The following is a 27,627-nucleotide window of genomic DNA, read 5'->3' as shown; positions in this document are numbered from 1 at the left end:
CTGTCCTTTCATACTTGCCCCTCAAAAAAGGAGTCCTTTTTTTCAACTGAGCAGGAATAAGCTCATCCGTTAGGAGATTTGGGAAAAATAATGCAGCAAATTCAAATTATGTATGAACTGGAGTGCATGTGGCCCATTCTGACTAGGATTCAAAAGAAGTCAGTGAACCATTTTGGAGTTGGCTGGACATCTGTTTAAAGGATAAAACTAAAAGAAAGGCCAAGATCCAGTGAGCAAACAAATGAAAAGATTGTTTTGTGAAGCTTTATAGTCAGAGGATTAACCATGTCATAAAGAGCTTTTTGGACTCTTTCCTAGCCTTCAAGAGGAATGCCTTTTCCTTCTTTAAATGCAAACTGTATTTCTTTGCTATTTCTGGCCATAACTGCATTGTAAATATAGAAGAAAAGAGCAATTTGTCATTCGAGAGAATGTTTATCTTTCACATTTTTATTTTGAAACAGGCAGTATTTTAAGCCAATGGTGTTTGTAATAACTCAGAACAAACCCTTTTTTCATTAGTTCAGTATGACTGTAGATCATACCTGCACAATATAGGATTGACAAAGCCCTATGAAATCCTCTCAACTGATGTCAGAAGGATGGTGGCTAACAATTGTGCTTTCAGTGCCTGAGTTCACCCTCAGAAATGTGGCAGAACAGAATACATGGATGGCTGTGCTTCTCCTAGCAGGTTGCCAACTATGTGGTTTTATTGGAGCTGTAGGAAGTACAAGGTTACTTGTCCCTGAAATGCATTCTCAAAAGCAGCTGGTGAGCTGATCCCCTTGTTACTGGCCTACATCACCTTAAAATGTAAGTGAGGACTGAATACTCCCTCTTATCATCTTCTTCTCCCCCCAAGAAGTCCTTGTGGACTAAAAAATAGGGAGGAGGTAAGAATGAATTATGGGCTCCCCACAGTGATGTGGGGAAATGGAATTGAACAACAAAAACGTTTCTAAGAAGGTAGAGTAAGAAGACCTTAGCACCCTTTAACATGAGTCTATCCAGAAAAGTTACAGCCTCCAAAGATATTTCCTATAAGAACTGAGTTTTCCTACGAGTGTTATTTTGAAAAAAAGGAAAGGATTAGGATTAGCGCTGTCCCTCTGTTCCTCTCCTCTTCTGAAGATTTTGAGATTCCATAAGAGATCCAGGTTGCAGAACACTGATTATTCATTCCATATTTTATTCATTCAAGCCATTCTTCCCAGAAATAAAGTTGGTGGGTTTTTTTGCCTTTTCCTTGCCCTCAAAGCAGCTCTCCTAGACTCCTCAGTTTGCACCCTAGCTTTTCTTACGTCGCGTAGAAATTTTGTATTACACAACTTTACAATCATTTCCATTCTTTCTTATTGCCATAGCAAGCACTGATGCTGAAGGACAGGGCTTTTGTCAAGGTGGATTCAGCATTGATTTTACTCAGGTATGGAAGTTATTTCTACATGTTTCCTTCAATCTCAGAACTCCACAGTAGAGGGCAAAGTATCTGTAAAACCCAGCCCTGGGCAGGGAAATCTACCAGAGGAACTCTACAAGCCACAGTTTATTATTTCATTCCTATGACCTTAAATACATACTTTGGTAAAGTTGCTGTGAACCATTGGCATCCTCAGGAGATGTGGGAGGGTTTGGATTAAAAAAGGCAAAATGGGCTTGTGACCATGCCATCAAAGCCCCTCCCTTTTTCCACCTGTATTGATACTGCATGCATGTGTAAAAGGGGGGAGAGTTTGATGGCACGACCATGCTCCTATCTTGTCTTTTTTGATGAAATTGTTTATTTTGTCCAGGATTGCATGGGAGGAAATCAGCAAAGAAAATAAATGGCTAAAAAGAGAAATGATGTTAAACCATTACTGGATCTTGTTCCTTTACACTTAGATGAGAACTTGGTTTAAAAAAATTCTCTTTGCTTTCATATTTTAAGCCATCTTCAGTTATTTTATTTTTGAAATTTTAATTTAAACTGCTGTGATACGTAAGAGATATTTACATATACAGGGAGACAGTGTGCATATATTCTTCCATATGTACACACATTTGTCATTATAGTAACAGAAAATGTGTCCATCATAGACAGAAGCAGTGAATTTCAATGACCTAATACTGGAAAAAAAAGAGAAGAAGGAAGAATAGGATGTCATTTCTGTAAGCTCAGCTTGCCCTGTCCAAGGCAAAGAACTGCATTTGATATGCACAGAAAATCTATATCCTCCTTTGTAGTAAATGCATTAATTGAGGAATTGGGATTGTTAAGTAAACAATTGGCACGGTTGGGATATGTTTCCTACAAATTTAGAATTATATGAATGAGCCTTAGTGTTACCTTGGCTCATGTTCACTTCTTGTTTCTAACAGCGAGGAGCCCTTGAAAGATTTTTGCTTGCGTGCATCTGTGACTAATCTTAACTATGTGTTAGCCTGGAACACGCAAGGTTTATTCAAGTCATAGCTTATTTAATCGCAGCATCCAAATAAAACTAAAACGTTCAAACCAGAAATTAAATTTCGTAAAAGTGTGGCCTGATAAAACAAACTAGCATCTGGAACCAATGTGATCTTGACTTTTTTGATTAAACTTTACCATCCTCAAGGATAGGCATCCATAGAGGCTTGCTGCTTTTACCAAAATGATGAAAGCAATGTTACGCCACAAGTTCCATTCGTTTCAAATGTGTGTGCAACATCATGACATATGTACGAAAGGAGCAGCCTTTGCATTGTTTTTCTCTTTCTGCCTACTTTCACCGTTCTCCATGCCACAGCTGCCACTGACAATCGTTGGTGTAAACCTAGAAGTTGATGCTTCCAGTCTTTTTCATCTCCTAATTATTTCCTGGTAGAGCAGTGGTTCTCAACCTTTCTAATGCCGCGACCCCATAATACAGTTCCCCATGTTGTGGTGACCCCAACCACTTATATATCACCGGGCGTGGCCAAAGAAAAGGGGAAAAAATGGTGGACAGCCTTGTTTGGCGACCCCCGTGAAATGGTCGTTCGACCCCAAATGGGGTCCCGACCCACAGGTTGAGAACCACTGTGGTAGAGAATAGAAAAGGCAGGGCACTCACTTCTGGGCTTCAGCAAACTCATGTTCACACCCCTAAATTATGGCTTAGCTTTGCAACTAATGCACACCATTAGTGTCTTAAACCATTCTGTATGGTGGGTGAGAATTATTTTTGAGAAGATTGAGAAGGGAAAAATACATTTGCCTAACAGTGTCTATTCAATCAATGGGTAGCAATGAGATTTAAATGAGATGTGTTATGCAACATTTCCTAGATTTTTTTTTTGAATAATCACAGAACATTACAGAAATGTGAAACAAGGAAGTTGAAATACCACAAAATATGAATACACTTAACAATACAATGGGAAATAAAAACCAAAGTACTAGTATTAGATTGGCCAGAATTCTCTGTGAAGGGGATTATATGAAGTTCAAGTCATGTCTGAAAAAGCAAAAAAAAATTATCTTTGATCAGACAAAGTGAAGCAATCTTCAGTCATTGAATGTTGTAACAATTTCAGCTTAGCCTAGGTACTTATTTTTAGATATTACATTACAATAAAGGAACCTCTTTTTCTTTCTGTCTTTCCTCTCTAGAAAGACAGAGTTCTACTTGGAGGACCTGGAAGTTTTTATTGGCAAGGTAAAACATGGGATTTGGTGAATAAAATGACAGTTAAACTAAATTGTTTACTTTTGGCCTTATATAAAACAAAAATGATTTTTTTTTATTCCACAGAAAAAGTTACTGCAAGTTCAAAGTAGCTGAAATAGAGATGTTATGAGCATGTTTAGTCTTTTTCCTATTGATCTTTCTCTGCTGTTTTTCTCCTGTGAGGTGCCTAGTCCTCATAAGGCTATAAACTGCTGGAGAAGGGAAAATGCATTAACTTTAGTGGATTCCTTGTTGTAAAGCAGAAATATCTTTTTGAGGCACCTGAATATTACAGAAATCCCAATATAAAATAACATTCCCTGGTGACAGGCAGTGGCCTAAACATATGATATGTAAGCAGTGATTATATTATTTACACATTCCTGAAATAGCTCAATTTTTCAAATAGTAATGACCATTTACATTTAAATCAAATTATATGGCTACACTATCTGGGCTACCAGACTTCAAATAGTTATCAGGAGACAGCAAACTCTTTATTTCCATTACATTGTTATCTGTTTTTTTCAATCCAGAGATCCCCCCCCCATAGTTAACTATTAAACTAAGCTGTTGCTCTGCTCAAAATTTGAAAATGACTTTTCTGGGTAGGAGAAGTTGTAGAGATTCAGTTATGCACATATGCATGTTAGGCTTTGATCCTGATGCTTCTGGTAAATTAAAATCCTGGGTACAAAAGCAGCAATGAATATGATCTGTCTTTATTGCTGTTTTTCTACCACAGAATACTTTTGTGGAGATTAATTAGAGTAAGTTTTTCATGCTAATTGCTATCAAGTTGTAGGTTTATCCAGAATCTTCAGCTTAGGAATTAAATATAAGTGCATTTGCTGAATTTTGAGCTACTCAACAAGGTACCTAAATAATGATACAGGTCACTCTGTTAAATCTATACTAATAAACTATCTAAGAACTTCTGTTAAGGACTTACAGGTCATAACTTAATTGTCACATAGGATCATGCTATCTTTATCCCCTTTTGTCTGGCCAAAGATATGCTTGGTTAAATTCTTTACTGAAGTGAACCAAAATATTGTTATTTTATTTCCAGACTTAGTTTGGCTTTCCTCTGTAGTCCTATTCACAATTACCTAGTACAGTGATGGCGAACCTTTTAGACATTGAGTGCCCCAAAAATGCCCTGCCCCCGCTTGCTCTGCCCCCTGCCCCACCCGCATGCAGGGCCACCTACCACTTCCACGACCCGCTGCAGATCACTCAGGTGGCCCTGCAGCACCATGGCAGCCAAGCCCTCTACCCGCACCCCGCAGCATCATCTGTGATGAGGTGCGAGGGTGGAGTCTTGTCCCTGCTGCCCATTTGCCTTGTCCTTGGCCGCGCTGCTCCGTGTGGGCCACGGCAGAGGCAACTTTCCTCTGGGGAGGCTGCTGGTGAGGAGGGGGCTGTGGGGGAAGGCGGGGCTGGGGCAACAGTGCACATGCCCACAGAAAGGGCTCTGAGTGCCGCTTCTGGCACCCGTGCCATAGGTTCGCCACCACTGACCTAGTAACAAGCCTGAATCGGATTAGTTTCTAAGCTGATATTATAGAATTGCATTTTATAATAAGACAATAAATATCTGCTCAGAACTGTATTATTTCAAGGTATTCCCTTTTGCTTTTCTCCAGGCCAGCTAATCTCTGATCAAGTGGCTGAGATTGTGTCAAAATACAGCGCTACAGTCTACACAACCAAATACGATCACCAGTTAGCAACACGTTCAGCTAGTGCTACTTTTGATGACAGTTATTTGGGTGGGTACTTGACTCTGAAACAGGGAATATTTTAAATTTCGCTGGGATGAAGCTTCCCAATGAGATCAGTGAAAGTATATTTGCTTTTTATGTTTCTGAAAGAAGAACCATCCTAAATATAGCCAAATTAAAAAAAATATGACTGGCACATATTTACTGGAGAGTTTTCACTTGCCTTCTTCAAGTAATTATTTAAAGAATGCAGTCTGTACTTAAGCTGTATTGGATAGAGAATTCTAATTCTGCAACTGTATATTCAGTTTTTTCCAATTTTGAAAGAGAAATAGCACCCCCTATTAGTCAACAGGGAGAATGATTTCAGCAACTCCATGAACAGGTTTATTTAAAAATAGATGTCTAAAAATGTTTTTGGGTGCATCTCATATTAAGAGTATCTCCATGCATTATTGAAATATTAATTCTTGAATTCTCATTTTCATGCTTGATAGGTTATTCAGTTGCCGTAGGGGATTTCAACGGTGATGGCGTAGAAGGTATGTCTTGTTCATGTTTGCATAAAATGTCCAGAAACTAATGAATTTTGAATACAGGGAAAAGATTTGAGGAAGTTCTAGGAAATAAATCATCCAGATGACCTGTTGAAATCTGTATTAACTTTTGCATGTCTGAGTCTATTTATTTCAGCTATTGTATCTTTCCTTGAGGCTATGAAAGAATAAAGATCAGAGAAAATTCTTTCTGCTTTCATTGCAGGTGTAGTAAGAGGTTTATGAGCCACATTAGACATTGTGAAAATAGAAGACTGTTGTTGACTTGTTAGTGTCATTTCAATATATTCTGTCTCTCAGAAGTGATGGCAAAATGTAACCTCACAATGTAATACCTGTTTTTTTTCCTGTGTTTTCATTACAACAACACATGCAAATACATGAGGGACAGAATTTATGTTGCAGTGAAAACAAATGTTTTATCATTCCCCTCTCTCTTTTCTCCATGGATGCCTATAGTCTTGATGCACATACTTTTAAGAGCTGTGGTGGTGCAGTGGTTAGAATGCAGTATTGCAGACTAACTGCTGACTGCCAGCAATTTGATCCTGTTCAGCTCAAGATTGACTCAGCCTTCCATCCTTCTGAGGTTGGTAAAATGAGGACCCAGATTGTTGGGGGCCATAGGCTGATTCTGTAAACTGCTTAGAGAGGGCTGTAAAGCACTATGAAGCGGTATATAAGTCTAAGCGCTATTCTTTTGTTATTAAGGAGGCATAATTGGTGCTTACCTTTGAAAGATTCTCTGGAGCCCTGAAGGAGCATGATGTCAATATAGGATAATTTCCTTCATGATATAATTCTGCAATTCAACTTTGTTTGAGCAAAATGGAATCAAGTCACTCCAAAAAGGTAGTTATATACAGTGGTGGGATTCAAATATGTGAACAACCGGTTTTCTGTGTGGATGCCACTTCTGGAAATCGATTCTGGACCTGGACAACCAAAAATTAGCTACCGATTCTGCCAAACTGGTGTGAACTGGCTGAGTCCCACCACTGGTTGTATACTTGGGTGAATTGGAATGAATAGGACCTGCGGAAATGTGCAGCCAACCCTGTTCTTCCATCTGTGGAATGGGTGTCATGGGTGAAGTGGACTCACAGTCTCTCTCCCATTTCATACATCTCTAAAAGACTCCAAATTCCTGTTGAAGATTGGGAACGTTCCAGAAGAAAAAAGACTAGGCCCAGGGGTGAAAAAGAAATAGCGTAACTATCCAGAAATGACCTATGCCACTGGTGCAAATCCTCTGGAAAAAAATTAGAGGAAAAGGAGACAGCATTTTTAAAAGGAATTCCTGTGTAAAGAGAATTAGCTATGCATATTCTTGTTCCCCCAGTCTTGCAAGAATTCTCCCAGTCTTATTACCATTACTTACTGTCAATATATCATATCTTTTGTCTTTATTGTTTTGTAATATCTTTGCCAACCTGTAAGTACTTAATTAATCTGTTCATTCTAGTTAAAATAGTCCTCTTATTGCTAATGAACAGACAGACAGTTTGGTGTAGTGGTTAGGACACCAACTAGAAACCAGGAGACTGTGAGTTCTAGCCCCACCTTAGGCACAAAGCCAGCTTGGGCCAGTCACTCCCTCTCCGCCCTAGGAAGGAGGCAAACCAATTTTGAAACCCTTGCCAAAAAAACTGCAGGGACTTGGTCAGGCATACTCTGAGATATGATTGAACAGAGGGGGAAAAAACTAATGGATAAAATTAATAAGATAAACCTTTGTGAAACTAAGAATAGCATTGTGAACTACATGGGAAAACTTTCTGAAGGCCATTGATTCTATCTGCACAGGTGATGGAAAATTCTTTTTCTGTTTTCAGATTTTGTGTCGGGTGTCCCAAGAGCAGCAAAAACTTTGGGCATGGTAAGGAAAACAAGCTAGTGTTAAATAATTAATTTATTCTTTTTAGCAACCATTCAAATATGCAATGGTATAGAATTTTATTTATATATATTGTGCAGGTATCCATTTACAATGGGAAAAGCATGGCATCCATGTATAACTTCACTGGAGAACAGGTATGGCTTGGTTTCTATAAGAGGAAAATATTTGTATGTTTATGTCTTTTTTTTTTAACCAGGGTAGGAATGTTGGTCGTATAATATACAAAATAAGTGAGGAAACAATAGGAAAGAAAAGTATTTAAGAAAGAAAATGTGGTCATAAGTCAGCTGTAATAATCAAATTCAAACATCGTGGCTACTGTGTATCGCAATTTTGAGAAAAGGTGTTCTTTCTGGTGATTTTGGCTAAGCTGATGGAAGATGCCTTCCCAGTTTAATGTTCCCTTTGATTCTAGCAAGTGGAATAACCGACAGAAGAAGAGCCAATTATTAAGAAGAGCCTAAACAGGCCAATGGCAACCCCCCCTTTTTTTCATTTCTTACAAATTTAAAGCATATGGCATCTGATGTAATCACCTGTTCACTGCTAGATTTAAAATATCCACATCTGATATCCCTTGGAGATAGCTGATTAGATTGTTCTTCCCGCAAAAGAGAACCCAGTGTCTTCTAAAGCAGTCTGTTCCATGGTTGGCAATTTCTTACGTCTGAATTTTATCTTAAAGCTTAGTCAAAATCTGCAGCTTTCCAATTTCAAGCCTGTTCTGATCCTCCTCATATATCTATGAAGAGGATACGTCCTTTGCTCTTTGAAGACAGCCATCCTGTCTCCACAATCTATTCTTCCCCAGGCTCTTAGGGGTTTTTAACTGTGGAGCCTTATGTTCTGGGGAGTTGAGAACAAATGCTGCAGGAAGGAGAGAATAGGATATAAATTCAAAGATGGATCTTTGTCAGATGCTCCATCTAGTCAAAGTGATAACAAAGTCAAGATTTTCTATAGGTTGCTGCTATAAAGAGAATGGCCCGTCCAAATTAAACGTGGAACAAGAAATAAGAGTGGTGGTCTCAGAAATAAAACTCAGACTTTGGGAATTACAAGTTCATTCTCCCCATTAGAAGTATGGCTTTAAATTTTATTTACATTAAAAATTAATTATTGAAACAATACCGTATGTCTTATCTACCTCTAACCTCCGTTAAGTTGTTATCCAAGGGAAGGATGGAATCACAACCATTCATTTATCTTTTTAGGAGGTCCCACAAAGTTGAAAAACTCTGCTTGAAGGCATCCATGTTGAACTTCAGTCCCAATGGAGCAGCCTTACTATTTATAAATATTTCTTATACCTCTTAAAATTGAAATTCTATGAGTAGTTATGTGGGTGGAGAATATCCAGTGATGTGCTTCTCTTCACATTACTATTAATAAAATAAAAAGAATAAAATGAGATCTGTGTGCTTTCTATAACAACGGAAAAAATTCTAACAAATACGCAGAAATAACTAGGGAAAAAAGGATATACTTCTAGACTTTGAAATATGCATGGCAAGAAAGCTTTTAGCAGATGTAAAATACCTCTCTAACTCCTAGTTATTTCTGTTTAATGCAGCATTTCTTTTGTTCAACTTTGTTACCCAGATAGCTGCTTATTTTGGATATTCTGTAGCTGCCACAGATATCAATGGAGATCAGTAAGTTATGCTTTTGTTTCATACTTCTTGAAAAGGAAAAAAAAATCTGGTTTTCTAAAATCTTGCCTAAGGTAAAAATAAAATGTTTGAAAGAAAAATGGAAACCTGTTAGCATGCATATTTAACTCTCTTCCCCTCCCACTTTTGGGAGTTTCTTCTGTTAAGATTGCTTGATATAGTTCTCCAAACATTTCACAAACACCATATATAATCACAGATAAGCTTGTCCACAGATAAGCCAATCCTCAAAATTTCAGCCAAAATACCATGAAAAATGCATCATCTGTGAATAAGCCGACACTTGAATTTTTAACTGCAACGATAAATGGAAAAACTGCAATGTCTTACATTGTTATTTGTACATATCACATGATTTTAAGCCCATGATAAATAGATCCCAATTTTTTGGGTGGTATTTTGGAGCCTAACATTCTCGGCTTATTCATGAGTATATGCAGTATATTATCTTTTGAATCTTCCCTGGTAGAGCTTCAAATCCTGTGAGGGCAGAAATCATTCTTTTTGATTGTATGTCCAGCCTTAATCTTCTCTCATCAGCCTTTTCAGGTGGTCCTCATTTAGCAACTGCCTCATTTGGTGATCGTTCTTAGTTATGACAGTGACGAAAAAGTAACTTTATAATCAACCCTTACATTTACGACCTTCGCCGGTTTGCCAAGCAAAGGAAAACTGAAGAAAGATCTTAAGCATAGTCACCGTTTCACTTAGCAACCGCTTATCAACCAAGTTGCTGATCCCAGTTGTGGTAGCTAAACGAAGATGACCTGTACTTCTATCCAGCACTACACTTTTCTCTAGTTCTCCTAGTCGTCAACTTCCTTTCTTCCCTTTTTTCTTTCCCCACTCACTCCTGGCTGCTGCATTTTATGACTAAACAATATCTATGGGTGGGTTTTGTTGTGTTTTTTTGCGTAATGAATTATACTCCCAATATAATTACATGCAATCCTAAGCACGTTAAGCCTCTAGTCAGCCTGTTATGATTGTAACCTTGTTTATTTTATAATTCTTTAGGCTGCAAGAGATAGAACCTGGGATTCAATTCCAGTCATACCCAGCTGCTTGTATTCTTGGGCTATTCATTCTCTCCTCCTTCTCCCCATCGCTGTATACTCCATGAAGCATAATAATGGGCTACAATGATGTACATAACAGAGGCAATCTTTGTGTTGAATGAACATTTTTCTCTCCGTTTCTCTCTGCCTCTGCCCCCAACTTTAGCTATGCAGATGTGCTTGTAGGTGCCCCACTCTTTATGGATCGTGGTTCAGATGGCAAGCTTCTGGAAGTGGGCCAGGTGTCTCTTTACCTCCAACAAGCCTCTGGAGGGTTTCAAAGTTCAGCCATAAAGTTGAATGGCTTTGAAGTCTTTGCAAGATTCAGCAGTTCAATTGCCCCTTTGGGAGACCTTGACCAGGATGGCTTCAATGGTAATGCATTCAGGCATTGTCGTCGTCGTTACTGTTGTGTTGATATAAACTTTTTCGCACTGTAGGGATTTTAAACTTTTTAGTTATAACTTGATTAAACCCTGCGGTTTGGTTCAAAATGGGGTTTTGTTTGTTTGTTATTTTAATGCTTTGATAGGCCTTGCTCTAATCTAGCAAGCAAATGTTGTTTGAGTTAATGTATCTTTTTAAAATATGAAGCTTTGAAAAAGTACTGCACAAATAAAGAATAACACATTGCATTTACTTTAACTGCGGAATGACCTCTACTTCTGTATCAAGTACTACCTTACGTAACGTTATCTCTAATTAATAGGATTAGTGCTAAATTCCTTTACACTTTGAATTTGAAAATATATCTTTAAACTGGATAGTTCTCAACTTATAACGACAAGTGGGACTAGAAGGTCTGTTGCTAAGCAATGTGGTTGTAAAGCGTGACAACATTGCTTAGTGACGGCAATCTCTGCATTCCTTCCTTGCTGTAGTTAACCAACTCCCACAGTTGTTAGGCAAGGCAACTTCCTGCCAGCTTCCCACAGATAAAGTCAATGGAGAAGCTGGCTGGAAGTTCAAGAGCTAGGCTCCCAGGCAGGTAAGTGACTGCTGCCAGCTGGGAGAGGGAGCGAGGGGGTGTGCAGGTTGGGGAGGGTGCAAGGGGTGTATGAGAGGTACAGGTCAGGGAGAGTGTGATGGAGTGTGTGAAGGGATGAGGGGATGCTTGAGGATGCGAGGGAGACAGGGCAAGGTCAGAAAGGGCGTGTGCACGAGCGTAAGAGGGGCTTGGAGAGGAGACTTACTTTAGCAACTTGCAACCTTTCCCGCCATCTTCCCCATTGATTTTCTGGAGAAACCGGCAGGGAAGGTCACAAATGCAGTCATGTGATTATGGGACAAGGCAACTGATTGTAAGTCTGAACAGATTGCCAAATGCCCCAGTTGCAATCACATGACTGTGGAGGTGCTGGGACAGCTGGAACTCGGGAGCAGCACCATTGTAACTTCAAGCAGTCACTGAACAAGTGAGCATAAGTCAAGGACTACCGTTACACTACTAATTTGAAAATATATCTATCAGATTGAATTGGCTGTAATCCATGCTTAAAAGAAAACCCACTGTTCTTGCTGACTTAAATGGTTTATGGCAGGACCGCTTGAAATGTAGATTGGCTTAGTCTAAATTAATCCATGGACCTTCATTCCATAGCCCCTGTACTTGTTCATATTTAGAGATGCTAGACATTTTTCACTTTGCTTGCAGACATAGCAGTTGCAGCACCTTATGGTGGAGAAGACAAGAAAGGATTGGTTTATATCTACAATGGGAGAGCCACAGGATTGAATGGAATGCCATCTCAGGTCCTTGAAGGACAATGGGCCTCTGAAGCAATGCCACCAAGTTTTGGATATGCCTTGAAAGGAGCCATTGATGTAGACAAAAATGGCTACCCAGGTGATTTTTCTATAGCGATAATGCCTTATGTTTAGTAGATTGCAAATATATTAGCATTTGTGCAATGGATCTTTCTCTCTTTCTATTCCCAACTCACCCCCTTGTACCCCCCCAAATCTTTTCTAGAATGTTCTCTGCTATGTAGAAGAAGGCTGAAGAATGTATAGACTCTATTTTGCATTCCATTGTAGATAGTGGACACAACTGAATATAATACAATGCAAGATTGTATGATTACAGTAGTATTTAATCCAGGGAAAGCCCTATTTTATTTTATTTAGTTCTAAAATATTAATAATCATGGTGATAAGTTTTCAACTGTAGACAAATATCCAATCTAAAAATCTGCATATGTTTTTTCTGCTTCCAGATTTGATTGTAGGAGCTTTTGGTGTTGACCGAGTTGCTTTATACAGGTAAGTTTTCAGAAGAATATTAGTAGAGAAGTCCAGTTCTTGTAAGCAACTAGAAAAGAAAAAAAAATAGCTCTTATTAAATGGCAGGCATGCTTTAAACTAATCAAGGAGAGAAGCAACCTAGAACTAAGGAGAAACTTCCTGACAGTTAGAACAATTAACCAGTGGAACAACCTGCCTCCAGAAGTGGTGAATGTTCCAACACTGGAAGTTTTTAAGAAGAGACTGGACAGCCATTTGTCCGAAATGGTATAGGGTTTCCTGCCTGAACAGGGGGTTGGTCCCTTCCAACTTTATTATTATTATAAACCAGACCTTAGTCACAACCACTTGTCTCTGCAATTACTTAGCAATCTTTATTGAGGAACATGCTGTCTCTGATTTAGAAGCCATTGTGACTTGAAAATTTATTTGTCATGAATTTGATTCTTTTTCTTTAAAGCCATCCAAGTTGCTAGCTATTCCTGTATCTTATTGGATTAAATTCACCAATTCTGACTATGTGCTGGGAGGAAAATATTAAAAATACTAATTTCCCTGGTATTTCTCTCCATTCAACTTTATTAGCTGATTTTAAGTCCCTGTACTATGAAAACAGGAGAAAATGTCTCTTCATTCTCTTTGTCTGTTCCACACATAATTTTCTACAGCTTTGTGGATACCTAAGCCAAAAAAAGCCCCCAATTCTCATAGCAGAGTTGTCCAAATCCCTTGATTAGGTTGGTGACTATTTCTATTTAAAATTGTTGTCCAAAATATTTTCCCGCTCGCTGTTTTCTACTTCCTTCTTCAAATCCTTTGTATATACAGCTTCACCTTTTACTGTCTAGCGATTTATGCAGATGCTCCTTTCTAGTTTTCCTTTGTTTCTTTTCAAAGAGCCCGGCCAGTCATTACTGTGAACACTGGATTAGAAGTTACCCCAACAATTTTAAATCCAGAGAAAAAAATCTGTGAAGAAAATGGTCAAAAGGTTTCTTGGTAAGTTCAATAGATTCCCCATTAAGTGTTTGCAATTAACATTGTAAGTCAAAGTAAGGAACCAGGAACATGTGTAGCTGTTGAAAGTGAATAATGCAAGGGCGAGTGTCTTTCCTTTCACCGTGCTTCCTAGTCTTATCGCAGGATTTAAATGCATGATTTTCATTGCAGAAGGTTGCTTCCTTATATTTGATTCTCAGTTTCCTTTCTTCGAAAGCAGTGGACTATGTCGAAATCCTTCTTCATGTTTATAACACTGTAAAAGGCTGTTCCAAATGGGAAAGGAATTAGATTCATTGTATAGGATGTAAAGCCCCATTTGAGTTGTGCTGAATTCCATGAATCTGAATTCTAAGCTTTTTCTTGAATGGTTAAGAACAAAACTGAAGGCTAACTCAACTCAGAAAAGTAATTCACTGTTGAATGGTGTAAATTTGCCCATGCCTTTGTTTAATCATTCCATCCCCAATCTTTCAATGAGACTTACAACTATGTGAAAAGTTTCTTGAGCTTCGTCTTTCAGTCTCAAATATACAGCACATCTTAGACTCCTCAAAGTTGATTGAAATTAAGCATCTAAAATTGCTCTGTACATATGGAACTGATCAGTTAATCTAGTAATAACATACATTTAATAATTGCAAATTGAAGAAGTGGTAAAGGCTTATTTTAAAACTAAATTTAATGACTCTTGGGATCAAGAATCTTGCACTGGACTTGGATCCTAGTCCCAGTTCTGAAACTTTGGCCTGAGAGCACATGAGAATGCATACTCTTTCAATATTCATAGGTTTACATCTTGCACTTGGCCTGTCTCATCTCAAAAAAAAAAATTATTGTCTTTTAATTATTCTTTAATTCTCTCAATAGTTTTAAAGTAAAGTTCTGCTTAAAAGCTGACGGCAAAGGGAATCTGCCCACGGAACTCAGTAAGTTCTGTAGATTTGTTTTACTGCACATGTAAAATAATAGCTTAACATACTGCACTTGTGTGTTCATACTATAAATTGACAGTCCTTAAACTTTGGGAGCTAGTCCAAGCTCCACCAGTGTAAGACATAAACAAAGCTGCTCTGTACTACCTAGAACAGTGATGGCGAACCTTTTAGAGACTGAGTGCCCAAACTGTAACCCAAAACCCACTTATGCATTGTCGGGTGCCGGGTGGGTGTGGCCCATTGGCTGGGTGTGGCCAATTAGGTGGGTGTGGCCCATTGGCTGGGTGTGGCTGCGGTGGTAACGGCAGACTGGGTGGGACTAAAAAGTTCAATCAATCAATTCCAACTTTGCAAGATCTTTTTTTTCCCTGCGAGAAGTTGAAATTGACTGATTGAACCTTTTTTTTTTTTTTTTTTTTGCACGCAGCTGTGGAGGCCTAAAGCGAAAAGGTTTTATGAAACCCAGTTGAAGGCCTAGGACTGGGGCGACAGTGTGCGTGCCCACAGAGAGGGCTCTGCGTGCCACCTCTGGCACCCGTGCCATAGGTTCGCCACCACTGACCTAGAATGTGGCTGATGGGTTTGTGCTGATTGCTGACCAGAAACAGATTTACTTTAGAAGCAGCTTGAGCTTTCTGGCAGACAACATCCATCTGGCCTCTGATATTGAAAGCTCAGGATTAATTATTTATCAGACCGTGAACATAAGGATTGAGGGCACACAAAATAGCTCAGTGCCCTGGTCATCCAGTTGCTGCAAATATCTGCCAAGATGAGAATGTGAATACATTTGCATATGAAGTTCATGATAGAACATAGTTCTTAAACTTACAGGTAACATAGGGTCCTCTAGCACATTTTCAGAGCTGAATCCATCCCACCTTTATATATCATACAAAATATAGCGTATATAGCCAAAACATATAAAGAACAGTTGCTGGAATTGGGTATGTCTAATAAAAAGAAGGACTCAGGGTGACATGATAGCAATCTTCCATTATCTGAAGGGCTGTCACAAGGAAGAGGGGCAAAGCACTTGAAGGCAGGACAAGAAGCAATGGATGGAAACTAATCAAGAAGAGAAGCAACCTAGAACTAAGGAGAAATTTCCCAACCGTTAGAACAATCAATCAGTGGAACTAATCCAGAAGTTTTGGGTGCTCCAACATTTGAAGTTTTTAAGAAGAGATTGGACAATCATTTGTCTGAAATGGTTTAGGTCTTCCTGCCTGAGCAGGAGGTTGGACTAGAAGACCTCCAGGACCTCTTCCAATTCTGTCATCCTGTTATTATTTTACAGCACGTGTTTGTTTGTTTACTCAGAGAGGCTCATTCTTAGTCTTTCCATCCAAGGAAGCTTGAGGGCTTTCCGTGGGAAGGGTTGGGCAAGCAGGTACTGCCCCATTTCTTCCTGAATCAACTTTTATGAGCCCAGCTAGGATATGTCACTAGGACAGAGTAGGTGAGGAAGAACCTGGGGGGTCAGGCATGGTGCCAAATTCAACAACTGTCAACTCAAATAGCCTCTTTGAGGCTGCCATCCTCATAATGTTGCTTAATTGCTACACCTACCATCTCTTATCTTTAGCTGGAACTGCTACGGATGGTGGAAAGTATGATTCAGCATCTTCTGTCGGGCTATATATATAATAGAGTAATGATTAAAAATAAGTAGCATTTGTATAAATGAATGAAAAGTCTGTTGCAGCCTTTAGGCTAATGAACTAGTCCACATGGGCTCCTCATAATAATTTGAGACCTCTGCACTAGAGTATACGCCTCCTATTTCACTTTGAGAACAAAGCATCAAAGTAGGCGTCTAAAAAAGTCCTCTAAGATATCTAATATAAAGGGCAAGAGCAGTTGCCCACATATTTGCATTCTGCAACCCTTGTTACCTCCTATTATGAATGGTGTTGGATCTCCCTGGAATGCTTCTCAGTGACAGCCTTTCTAACTTCTGAGAAAAACACCTTACCAATGGTTGCTGCAGGGAACACACAAATCTAAAGGCTGTGTTACTAAAATGTTTTTGTGTTTGGTGATAGCTTTCCATGTGGAGCTCCTGTTGGACAAACTTAAACAAAAAGGTGCCATAAGGCGAGCTCTGTTTCTCCACAACAGACAACCTGGTCACTCAAAGAACATGACAGTCTCCAAAGGAGGTCGAAAGAGTTGTGAAGAACTTGATGCTTTTTTAAGGGTAAAAATACACAACTGTACTTTGCCCTGGCTTACTTTTTCTTTTTGTGGGGTATGGTTTATCTTAGCAGGTTCCAGTGTCAAGAGCCAACTTAATGATTTGCATATTATCTAGTTCAAGGGTAGGCAACCTTGGCTCTTTTATGACTCATGGACTTCAACTCCCAGAATTCCTGAGCCAGCCAGGAGTCCATGAGTCATAAAAGAGCCAAGATTGTCTACCCCAATCTAGTTTTACCGTAGATATCTTCTCCCTATATTTTTAAATGGAATGGCCGTGTCCATGCAAAAAGTCCAAATGTGTCCAGCTGTAAATAAAATGAAATATGAGCCATGTGGATGGTCACATTTCTTGGTGTTTGGAATCAAACATTTTCTTTGGAATTGCCTCAATTCCACACAATGATGGAGAAAACTAATCATAAAGAAATGAAACACTTTACCTATCCACTGATCTCAGTAGTGCTTTGACTCTTTTATCCTGCTCAAACTTGTCAGAATTTTTAAGCTGATTATTTTTCTCTTTACCACTAGCCCAATGCATATAGATAATTGCAAATATTTGTGGTAGAGCCTTGTAAAGAGCAATAGAAATGACTGGAAAAACTAGACAGAAATAACATCTGCAAAAACATGCTTTCCTCACAGGAAACAGAAAGTGTGGCAAGCAAATACAGACTGACTCCTTTCTAATTCAGCAGAGTGCAAGAGGGAGATAGGGAGGAGGAAGGAAAAAAATCAGTCAGGCTTTCAGCTTTCTGTTACTATATTTTATATCAATAAAGTAGAGTTCGGTCAGACTTGTGATGTCTGTTTTCTGACCCTATCTCCCTCAAACAACATTTTACAGAAGTCATAGTCGCCAAATTCTGCAGTTCTGATTTTTGTTTTATTTTAAAACATACACCACCACCCCCCATTTTCTCTCTTCTAGGATGAATCTGAATTTCGAGATAAGCTTACTCCAATTACTATATTCATGGAATATCAACTGGATTACAAAACTGCTTTGGATTCTACTGGTTTACAGCCCATCCTCAACCAGTTCACTCCTGCAAATATTAGCAGACAGGTATAAAGCTGGGAAATGTAATATGCTTTTATTTTTTTTTTTCAACCGATAATTTTTAAATGTTAATGATATTTTTTAAAAATATAAATATTTTAACAAATTCATTGTATTTATTCTGTGGGTGTTGTATTAGAGAAAGAAAGGATATTAATCACCCCCCTTTTTGGGGTTAGTTTTTCTAACCAAATTGTATAGATTTCTCTTTTAAAAGAAATAGTAGTTCTTTAATGTTATTCTCCCTTTTCTGAGTTGGAGAAGAACACTGTTTCTTGAGCCAAGGATGCAAGCACCAAGTCGATATTTTGCTATTCATCAGTATTGTAAAATTTATTCCCACAAGAAAAGTTTTTTATATTATTATTTGGCTTAGTGCCAAAATAAAATGAAAGTGAGTTACATCCGTCTTCAGTAATCTGACAAAGCAAGAAAAACAGTCAGGGATTTGTGGTTTAATTTTAATTTTTCTTAAATTTTGACTCATAGTCTTTTGGATTGTGGAGAAGATAATATCTGTCACCCAGATTTAAAAGTTACTGCATTTGGGATTTAATTTTAATTTTTCTCAAATTTAGGCTCATATTCTTTTGGATTGTGGGGAAGATAATATCTGCCGCCCAGATTTAAAAGTGACTGTTGACAGGTAAATTCTGGTTGATTCTTGATTCTGGAGGTATATAAATATGATTAACAAATGAGTAAATAAGCACAAATGTAAAGACGGGATAAAAAACAGATATTGGCAAGGCAGGGCCTAGTGCAGGGGTAGGCAACCTTGGCTCTTTTATGACTCGTGGACTTGGAGCATGGCTGGCTCAGGAATTCTGGGAGTTGAAGTCCACAAGTCATAAAAGAGCCACAGTTGCCTACCCCTGGCCTAGTGGTTCTCAAGACAGAGCTATTAGGTACATGTGTCTCGGCAATTGAACATCAAGCAATCAGCCAAGTATCTAATAATTTGGAAGAATGAAAGGAAGAAACCCAGAGAATAGATTCTAAGGTCTCTGACTTCTCCCCACTGCAGTGGGCAATCAGTTGCATTGAAGAGGCTTCATTCTTGTATGCAGTATTTATTCTGATCTAGCTAAATCATATCTGGGAAACTTCTGCCAAGCTAGCTAAATGCTAAATTAATGGTGAAATTTTGAAGTTTTGTGATTTTTATGCCCATCTTGATTTGCCAACAACGTTGACTCAATTCAGCATATCATACCTCACTTTTTAAGGTAGGAAATGAAAGATCTTTAGCCCATGCCTGCAGCCCTTTCACTTTTGCCTCACGTGAGTAATATTAAATATGATATTCTATTTGTTTACCCTGAGAAAATCTGCTGACTACCTGCTAATTGCCTCGCTAATAAACAAGGCAGAATATCACTTCCACAAAAATTCATGATGTTAAATCATAGAGTTAACCACAATTTCCTGCTTTAGATAGCCTGGAAACTGTGGTTAGAGACTTTGCCATTTAAATTATATTAAAAGAAATTAAATGAATTTAAACATATTTGTATATTAGTTTTTTTAAGACAGAGTTCAGTCCTCCAAATATGCAACTATTGTAGAGTTTTTAAACTACACCTGTTGAAATGCAAAAGATCAAATGAATTTGAGACTGAACTTCAGAGAGACAACAAAGTATATTTAATGAAAGTACCATTTTAAAGAAAAATGACCAACAGAGACAAGTTCTACTGGAAACTTATTTTTTCTCCTCCATGTTGCCTTTAATGTAGCTTTTAATGTACCTATATAAAATATGAATTAACCACCACAAACAGAAATCTTGACTCTGCAAGAAGAAGATACAAAGAAGAGGCAACATTTGCGATATGAGAAGCAATTAAAGAGTTATCTTCCTCCTGTCATTTCTCTAATCTACATTCATTTATCCTGAATTGCCTTAGCTTATAAAACCAATAAAAGGGGCAAAATGTCTTGGGGCTCAAACATGACCTTGTGAATGATATAACTTTATTAATTGTCCCTAAGCATAAAGATAAAGCCCAGAATAGTATTGTTTGTATGGTAATGCTTGGTAGAACAGCCATGAAGACCTTCGACAAGATATTCAAATGCTGTGAAGGGTCTAACCTACAACGATTAAAACAGTGTAGGCAATAATATTCCCTGTGAGACTGGATGGAAGTGAAAGTTGGACTTGAAGAAGTCAGACAAAAAAAATATTGACACTTTTGAACTTTGGTGTTTGAGAAGATTCCTGGGAATACTGTGGACAGCCAAGAAAACAAACAAATGGATCATTAAACAAATCAATCCATAGTTCTCACTCAAGGCACATGTAACCAGGTACAGATTAACCTACTTCAGATACATTGTGCATAGCTCTCTAAAGACAGCTCTAATGCTGGGAAAGGTGGAAGGAAAGAGAAGAGGACAACCAGAACAAGATGGACGGACTTAATCGCCATGGTGATGGATACACCACTGGAGGATTTGAAAGACCCGGTTAGGTATAGAATCTATGTTTTCACTAAGAGTTGAAACTGGCCAATCAATCAATCATGCCTAGGATCGTTAACTCAGGACAGCAGAATTCAGAGGTCTTGCATGGTTCAGATTCCCTCTTCTATAGCAAAGGATAGTTGTGCTTTTACTTCCTGGGGAGCTTTCAGAAAATCCTAATTGCCTGTCATGGTAATAGAAACAGAAAAGAAAAAAAAAACTCCTTATCTTCTCTCATTGCTACTGATTGTCAATGTATAGGAATTTACTATATAAATGCCTGTGATTTTTGCATTTGTATTGGATAAAAATCTAATCTGCTTCTCTGCTTCAAAATACTTCTAAAAAGAACTCCATAGAGGTAGGGACAGCAGTTTCCCATCCTGACATTGAACTACAGGTCTTATTTGGAAAAAAATATATATTTTTAAGTTTTTATTGAGTACAAAGAAAAAAAAGGATTAAAAACATTGAACATGGTAAATCGTCTTTAACTGACATCTTAGTCCATATTGTACATTATTTACATATAATATATCTATATACAAGCTATACATTTCTGGTCTCTATCTTAACTTATCTCTTTATTTGTGACCTCCATTTTTTTCCCTCCATCTATAAAATTTATTCCATATTTGATAAAATTCTGTTTCATCCTGATTTTTTAATCTTTTAGTTATCCTATCTAGTTCTGCGCAATACATAATTTTCTTTATTAATACTTCCTCATGGGTACTTCCATTGCTTTCCACTTTTGAGCAAATAGTATCCTTGCTGCCGTAACCATGTGAATAATTAAATATGTGTCCTCTTTATTTACATTTTTCTCTAGTATTCCTAATAGTAATGCCTCAGGTTTGTATAGAATGTTTTGCCTAGTCATTTCTATTGCCCATTCCCAGACCAAATGCCAATACACCTGTGCTTCTCTACATGTCCACCATACATGAAAAAAGGTGCCCTTTTCTTTTTTACATTTCCAACACATAGATGAATATATGTTATACATTTTGGCTAATCTGGCCGGAGGGAGATGCCATCTTTAAACCATCTTATACAGGTTTTCTTTATATGATGTCGCCAATGTGATTTTGTTATTTCGCTCCCATACTTGCTGCCATTGATCCATATTTATATTATATCCTAGATCTATTGCCCACGTCACCATTGTTTCTTTAACCTGCTCCTCATATAGCTTATGTTCCAACAGGTGTTTATAAATATTTTTATTTGTTTTTTCTCCGGGCCTAGCAGTGTTTTATCTAACCCCATATCTTGTCTGTTAATACCCCATTCTTGCTTATCCTTCATGTATCTTGCTTGTATCTGGAGATAAGACCACCATTCCATGTCTATTCCTTGTTGTTTTAGCTCTTGTTTTTGTTTTAAATAGCCTTCTTCTGTCAAGATATCTTTATATATAATAGCCTTGTCTTTTCTCTACAAATTGGAATATGTGACTGCCTCCAATGGCGATAGCCAAGCCGGAATCTTTGTGTAATATTGACGTTTAACGATATTCCAGCTTTTTATTAATTCTTGCCGAACCTTATGTCTTAAAAAATATTGGTGGTTTCTGCTTTGCCCCATCCATATGTGAGCATGCCAACCCTGCTGGAGGTCATAACCCTCTAAGTGTAAACATCTTTTATTTTCTAAAGTTATCCAGTCTCTAATTCACGTTAGGGCCGCTGCTTGGTAATATAGCTCTCAATCTGGGAAACCTAAACCTCCCCTTTCTTTGGCATCCTGTAATGCCTTTAATTTTATTCTTGCCTTCTTACTGGACCACAGAAATTCTAAGATTAATTTATTCAGCTCCTTGAAAAATTTCTTGTCTAATTGAATTGGGATATTCTGAAACAGGAATATCATTTTAGGTAACATGTTCATTTTCACTGTAGCAATTCTCCCAAGTAATAAAAGATGCAAATTTTTCCAACGGTCTAAATCTACTTTTATATTCGTTACAATTTGCCAAAATTGTCTTCTTTACTTGATGAGCAGTGTGCTGAAATAACTATCCCTAGATATTTTAATTTGGAAACTACTTGTATACCTAATTTTGCCTTGAGGTTTCCTTTTTGTATGTTAGTCAAGTTTTTTGTTATAATCTTTGTTTTGTTTCTATTTATTTTCAAACCTGCCAGATCCCCATACTCTTCCAATATTTTGAATAGTTTCTGCCCTGATTGTTCTGGGTCTTCTAATATAAATGCTAAGTCGTCTGCATAAGCTTGAAGTTTGTATGTTTCTTTCTTAATCTTAAATCCTTTAATCTGCTCTTCTTGTCTTATTACTCTAGCAAGAATTTCTAATGTATATATAAATTACAATGGCGAGAGAGGACATCCTTGTCTTGTACCTTTCTATATGTTGAATTTATCAGTGGCCTCTCCATTTATTATGATCTGGGCCTTTTGTTCGGAATATATTGCGGTTATCACGTTTAAAAATTTTTCCCCACCATCCATTAATTTTAGTTGTTGGATCATAAATTGCCAATTGACATTGTCAAAAGCCTTCTGTGCATCAAGGAACAGAAGTGCCACTTGACGATCACTATGCGATTCATAAAATTCGAGAATATCTAAGATTGTTCTTATATTCCGCTTAGTCTGTCTGTTTGGTAAAAACCCATTTTGATCTGAATGTATGAATTCAGTTAGGTACTTTTTGAATCTCTCTGCCATTATTGAGGCAAAAATTTTATAATCAGAATTCAGTAATGATATAGGTCTATAATTTTGTATCCGTGTTTTTTCCGCTGCTTCTTTTGGAATCAATATTATATTTGCCTCTGACCAGGACTTAGGTATTTTAGCATCGGTTAATACAGTGTTGAAAACTTCTAGTAGGTATTGATTGAGTGCACTTTGTTGTTCTTTATATAGTTCCACTGGTATTCCATCTGGGCCAGTCGCCTTATTGATCTTTTGTTTATTTACAGCCCTGATTATTTTAGCCTTTCTTATTTCCTCATTTAACATAGATTTTATTTCCTCCAGAATCTTCGGTATGTCTGCCTTCTCTAAGTATTCTATTATCCTTTCTGCATTTTTTCCCTCATTTCTCTTATATAGTTTTTCATAGTATCTTTGGGCGATTCCCCTTTTTATAGTCTCCTTCCCCTGAATCTCTCCTTTCTCATCTTCCAAATTAATGATCCGTAGCTTCTCTTTCTGCCTTCTTAGTTTATACGCTAGCCATCTTCCCGGTTTATTTGCATGTTCAAAGTTATTTTGCTTAGCTGCCTGTAATTTTTGTGCTAACTTTTCTGAATCCTCTATACATAGTTTATGTTTAATTAAATCCATTTTGTTTTTCAATCCTTTGTTTTCAGGATCTCTCTGAAATTGTGTTTCGGCCTTTTTGTATTCATCCTCTAGCCTCATTCTATATTGTTTTTTCTCTTTGTTTCTCTTGGCCATGTACAAAATTGTTATATCCCTCAAGTATGCTTTTGCCGTATCCCAAATGTTCTTCAAGGATATATCCTCATTGTCATTCACTTGAAAGAAAAGGTGCATCTCTTTCTCCATTCTTTCCTTAAATTCTTTTTCTTTAAGAATCACTCTTTGGAAAGTCCATCTTGGCCTGCTCCTTTGTCCTTTCAAGCGAAAACATATCGGATTATGGTCTGCCCAGAGGCTAGGTTTGATATCAATTTCTTGAATTTCCGAGGCTAATTCTTTTGTAAACCATAGCATGTCTATCCTAGTCCATGATCTGTGTCTATTACAAAAGTATGTGTATTCCCTCTTATCATAATTCCTTTCCCTCCAGTCTTCTCTCTCATTTCTCCAGTAACATTCCTAACTACTTCTAGTTCCGTTTTGATTTCCTTATGGTTCTTCATCATGACTTCCTGGATTGCCTGCATCATTGCCTGCAATTCGTTAAGTGGATTGGAACATTCTCTTTGAAGCATGTCATCTAACAATCTTTGGCTCATAGGGCTGGAACCTTGTGTTACGTTTCCCCCCTCCCCCCACCAATCTTAGCTAAATTTGGATTGCTTGCCATTTTAAATAAACTTTCCCACCACTTACTCTTCTTACAAAATATCCACTCTCTACTTCCCTCTTTTCGTTCTTCCATTTTCTCCCCCTTTACGTTATTCCCCTTCCAGGTGTTTAAACAACAATATCGCTGGTATATTCCATCTATGTAACTCTATCAATATAATGCTAATGCAAGTACAAGTTCTAACAGTTCAATCTCAGCTGTTAACTTTAAGCTTTCCCAGCGTTTTCCTTTTTTCTTTATATAATCCAATAAACCCTTCAATCTCTCTTTAATATCCTTTCTCTTTTGTTCTTTCTTCTGTCTCACCCTATACCGTTCTATACGTCCATATAGTCACCTGGTATCTCCTCAGCAACACTTTCCAAAGTTGTCAGTCTCTATATCATTCCAGTTCCTTCTATCATGCAATCTCTATCTCTTTCTGGGGAGAAGAAAAAAAAAAACACTAAAAGAAAGAGATCAGACACCTTTCTGCTGGCCAATCCACTCAGCAGACAAAGGCAAAAGCCCGAGGCCATAAGACAAGGTTCTTAGCTTAAATGAAGCTAAAAGCCACACACACAAAAATATTTTGATGAAGAGGGATCACTTTTATTTTGTCTTGTTTTTTTGCAGTGATCAGAAGCAAATCTACATTGGAGACGACAATCCATTAACCCTAATTGTCAACACTCAGAACTTAGGCGAGGGAGCCTATGAAGCTGAACTCTTTGTAACCATCCCACCACAAGCAGACTTCATTGGTATAGTTCGCAACAATGAGGTACGTTGAGGACCTGGGTGAATGATCTTATTGCTACTCATTAGAGTAGTAGCTCAAAGCTTCAGCTTCAGCTTTCGGTGCAAAAAGTCTCAGGATCAGTTCCCAATCCAGCTATTCTTCTGTATCTTCTGTGAGAGCTGGTAATAGATCAGTCCATCACCCAAATACAAATGGAAACCAGGTCTCCTTCCCCAAAGAGAGGACCATGAAGCCCATTACATTGTTTGGGCAGAAGAAAGGTACATCTTTTGGTCTTGATTTCACTAAACATTGGTCTCATGATATACCACAGTTGCTAGAATTGTTCTGTAATGGTTTCTTAACAAAAAAGTATTTATTTCAGCTTTTCTGCCTTTGAAAAGCTATTACTTGATTTTGTTCAGTTACAGTTTTACATTGTCAACCAAGGAAAATTGTAATGTATTGGAATTTCTGTGAGTTTTTGGTACTAGGCGTCTGGATAGCCATAAAAAGAATATAATGTAGCAAAACCTAAATGTATCGTGGAATGTTTAGGGGAAGTGGTACCTGTTATTTCTGAATGTCTGTTTAATCCAAATTTATGACATTGGAATCTGTTTACAAAATTTTGCATCATATGCCTAATGATGTTATTATAATGATGGTTGTTGCTTGGAAAAATGTAAGTATAAGTGAAAAATTTAGACTACGGACTTAATTCACTCTTTCAGGAGAAAGTGCAGATGCATTTTTTGTTGCTGTTTTGCATCTGATGACCAGTAAATTAAGCCAAATAATTTATTATTTTAAGTGTAATGATTATTTTATGATGTATCTGAGCACTTTACCTGGTGTACCAAACAAACTATTGTACCTTGGCTATTTAATTTTGAAAAAAAAAATGTATTCATTGCAGGCTCTTGCAAGACTTTCATGTGCATTTAAGACCGAGAATCAAACTCGGTTGGTTGTCTGTGATCTTGGAAATCCTATGAAAGCAGGAACAAAGGTAAGAATGAATTCATCTCTTTGTTTGCTGTCTTTGGAAGAAAGAAGGGGAGAACCCCTCCATAGAGCAGGGCTTGCTAGAATGGGATAGAGAGACAGCGTCACACTTTGATTCAGAGCTACAGTAGTATCCAAGCTTGAGTCTCTTTCTGAATGTTGCCTATTAAAATCTGTATATTTTCTCTTGTGTTAAAGCTCTCAGCTGGTCTTCATTTTAGTGTTCATCAACAATCTGAGATGGATACTTCTGTCAAGTTTGATCTACAGATCCGTAGGTAAGGAACACATACATAATGTGTTTTTGTTATAAAATATGATTATCTGGTACTAATTATGTTACTTTTAATACTTTAAAATATGGAAAACCTTGTGTAAGATGAAAATATAGGAGCGTAGTATTTTAGTCTATACAAAGGCAATTCGGAAATAAACCTCCATTTGGTTATCAATGACAGATACTCACAAATACAGAGCTTTTATTATACATATTAGAAAACTACAACATTACATTATTTTTTGACATAATTGTCATTCAAATTGAGGCACTTGTCATAAAGTCTTGTAAGGTTTGAAATTCCTTAGTAGTAGTTGCTCGTTGCCAAATCTAGACTATTTGGGGGGGGGGGGTCAAAAATATCCCAATGGAATGCTTCAAAAGTTCTTGGGTGCATCTAGTAATGTGCGAGCGAGCATTATCGTGAACCATACACCACATTGGAACTGGTGCCATAGAAAATCCCGCCAAATGTGAAGATGCCAAAGAAGTTCTGCTAGTGAAATTCATGGACCATGGTTCAACCATCAATTCAGAAGTCTACTGTGAAATGTTACAAAAACTCAGATGAGCCATCCATAACAAGTGTTCGGGCATGCTGGCTTCCGGTGTGGTGTTGGTTCATGATAATGCTCACCCGCACATGTCGAAAAGTAATATAATATTGTAGTTTTCTAATGTGTATAATAAAAGTTCTGTATCTGCGAGTGTCTGTCATTGATAACCAGACAGAAGTTTATTTCCAAATTGCCCTCGTATATAGTTCCAATTTCATTTCATTAAGTTTCATTTCTAGCCTTTTGGGCCATTAGTATCTGAACTGGAATATTTCAAAGTGTCCTTTTACTTAATAAATTTGGTGGTCCTTGTATTTAAAGAATTGTTTTGTTCTAAACCAGGGGTAGGCAACCTTGGCTCTTTTATGACTCATGGACTTCAACTCCCAGAATTCCTGAGTTGAAGTCCATGAGTCATAAAAGAGCCGAGGTTGCCTACCCCTGTTCTAAACCAACTCTGTTCTAAACCTTTTTTAAGATGGCACCCAAAGTAATTGTTGTTAACTACAAAATTAGTAGTTAGGTATT

General features: G+C 37.7%; 1 protein-coding gene across 2 annotated transcripts in view; it reads left to right on the top strand.

Annotated features, from left to right (window-relative positions):
* Window positions 1-27,627, top strand: part of ITGAV (integrin subunit alpha V) — a 78,031-nt gene that overhangs the window by 39,655 nt on the left and 10,749 nt on the right. For both annotated transcript variants that reach the window (XM_039349969.1, XM_039349968.1), the window contains exons 5-22: window positions 1,368-1,429; window positions 3,617-3,662; window positions 5,324-5,449; window positions 5,899-5,943; window positions 7,794-7,837; window positions 7,936-7,992; window positions 9,461-9,513; window positions 10,756-10,964; window positions 12,244-12,435; window positions 12,806-12,851; window positions 13,731-13,832; window positions 14,703-14,761; window positions 16,819-16,973; window positions 17,907-18,044; window positions 18,617-18,684; window positions 25,152-25,299; window positions 26,177-26,269; window positions 26,464-26,543. In XM_039349969.1, coding sequence (XP_039205903.1) covers window positions 1,368-1,429; window positions 3,617-3,662; window positions 5,324-5,449; window positions 5,899-5,943; window positions 7,794-7,837; window positions 7,936-7,992; window positions 9,461-9,513; window positions 10,756-10,964; window positions 12,244-12,435; window positions 12,806-12,851; window positions 13,731-13,832; window positions 14,703-14,761; window positions 16,819-16,973; window positions 17,907-18,044; window positions 18,617-18,684; window positions 25,152-25,299; window positions 26,177-26,269; window positions 26,464-26,543 — 1,723 coding nt within the window. The remainder of the gene's footprint in view (window positions 1-1,367; window positions 1,430-3,616; window positions 3,663-5,323; window positions 5,450-5,898; window positions 5,944-7,793; window positions 7,838-7,935; window positions 7,993-9,460; window positions 9,514-10,755; window positions 10,965-12,243; window positions 12,436-12,805; window positions 12,852-13,730; window positions 13,833-14,702; window positions 14,762-16,818; window positions 16,974-17,906; window positions 18,045-18,616; window positions 18,685-25,151; window positions 25,300-26,176; window positions 26,270-26,463; window positions 26,544-27,627) is intronic.

The sequence above is a fragment of the Crotalus tigris genome, unplaced genomic scaffold, assembly GCF_016545835.1.
Source record: "Crotalus tigris isolate CLP2741 ecotype Arizona unplaced genomic scaffold, ASM1654583v1 scf7180000018304.516572, whole genome shotgun sequence".
Lineage (NCBI taxonomy): Eukaryota > Metazoa > Chordata > Lepidosauria > Squamata > Viperidae > Crotalus > Crotalus tigris.
The sequence above is the reverse complement of the archived record's forward strand: the minus strand, read 5'-3'. Positions and strand labels throughout refer to the sequence as shown.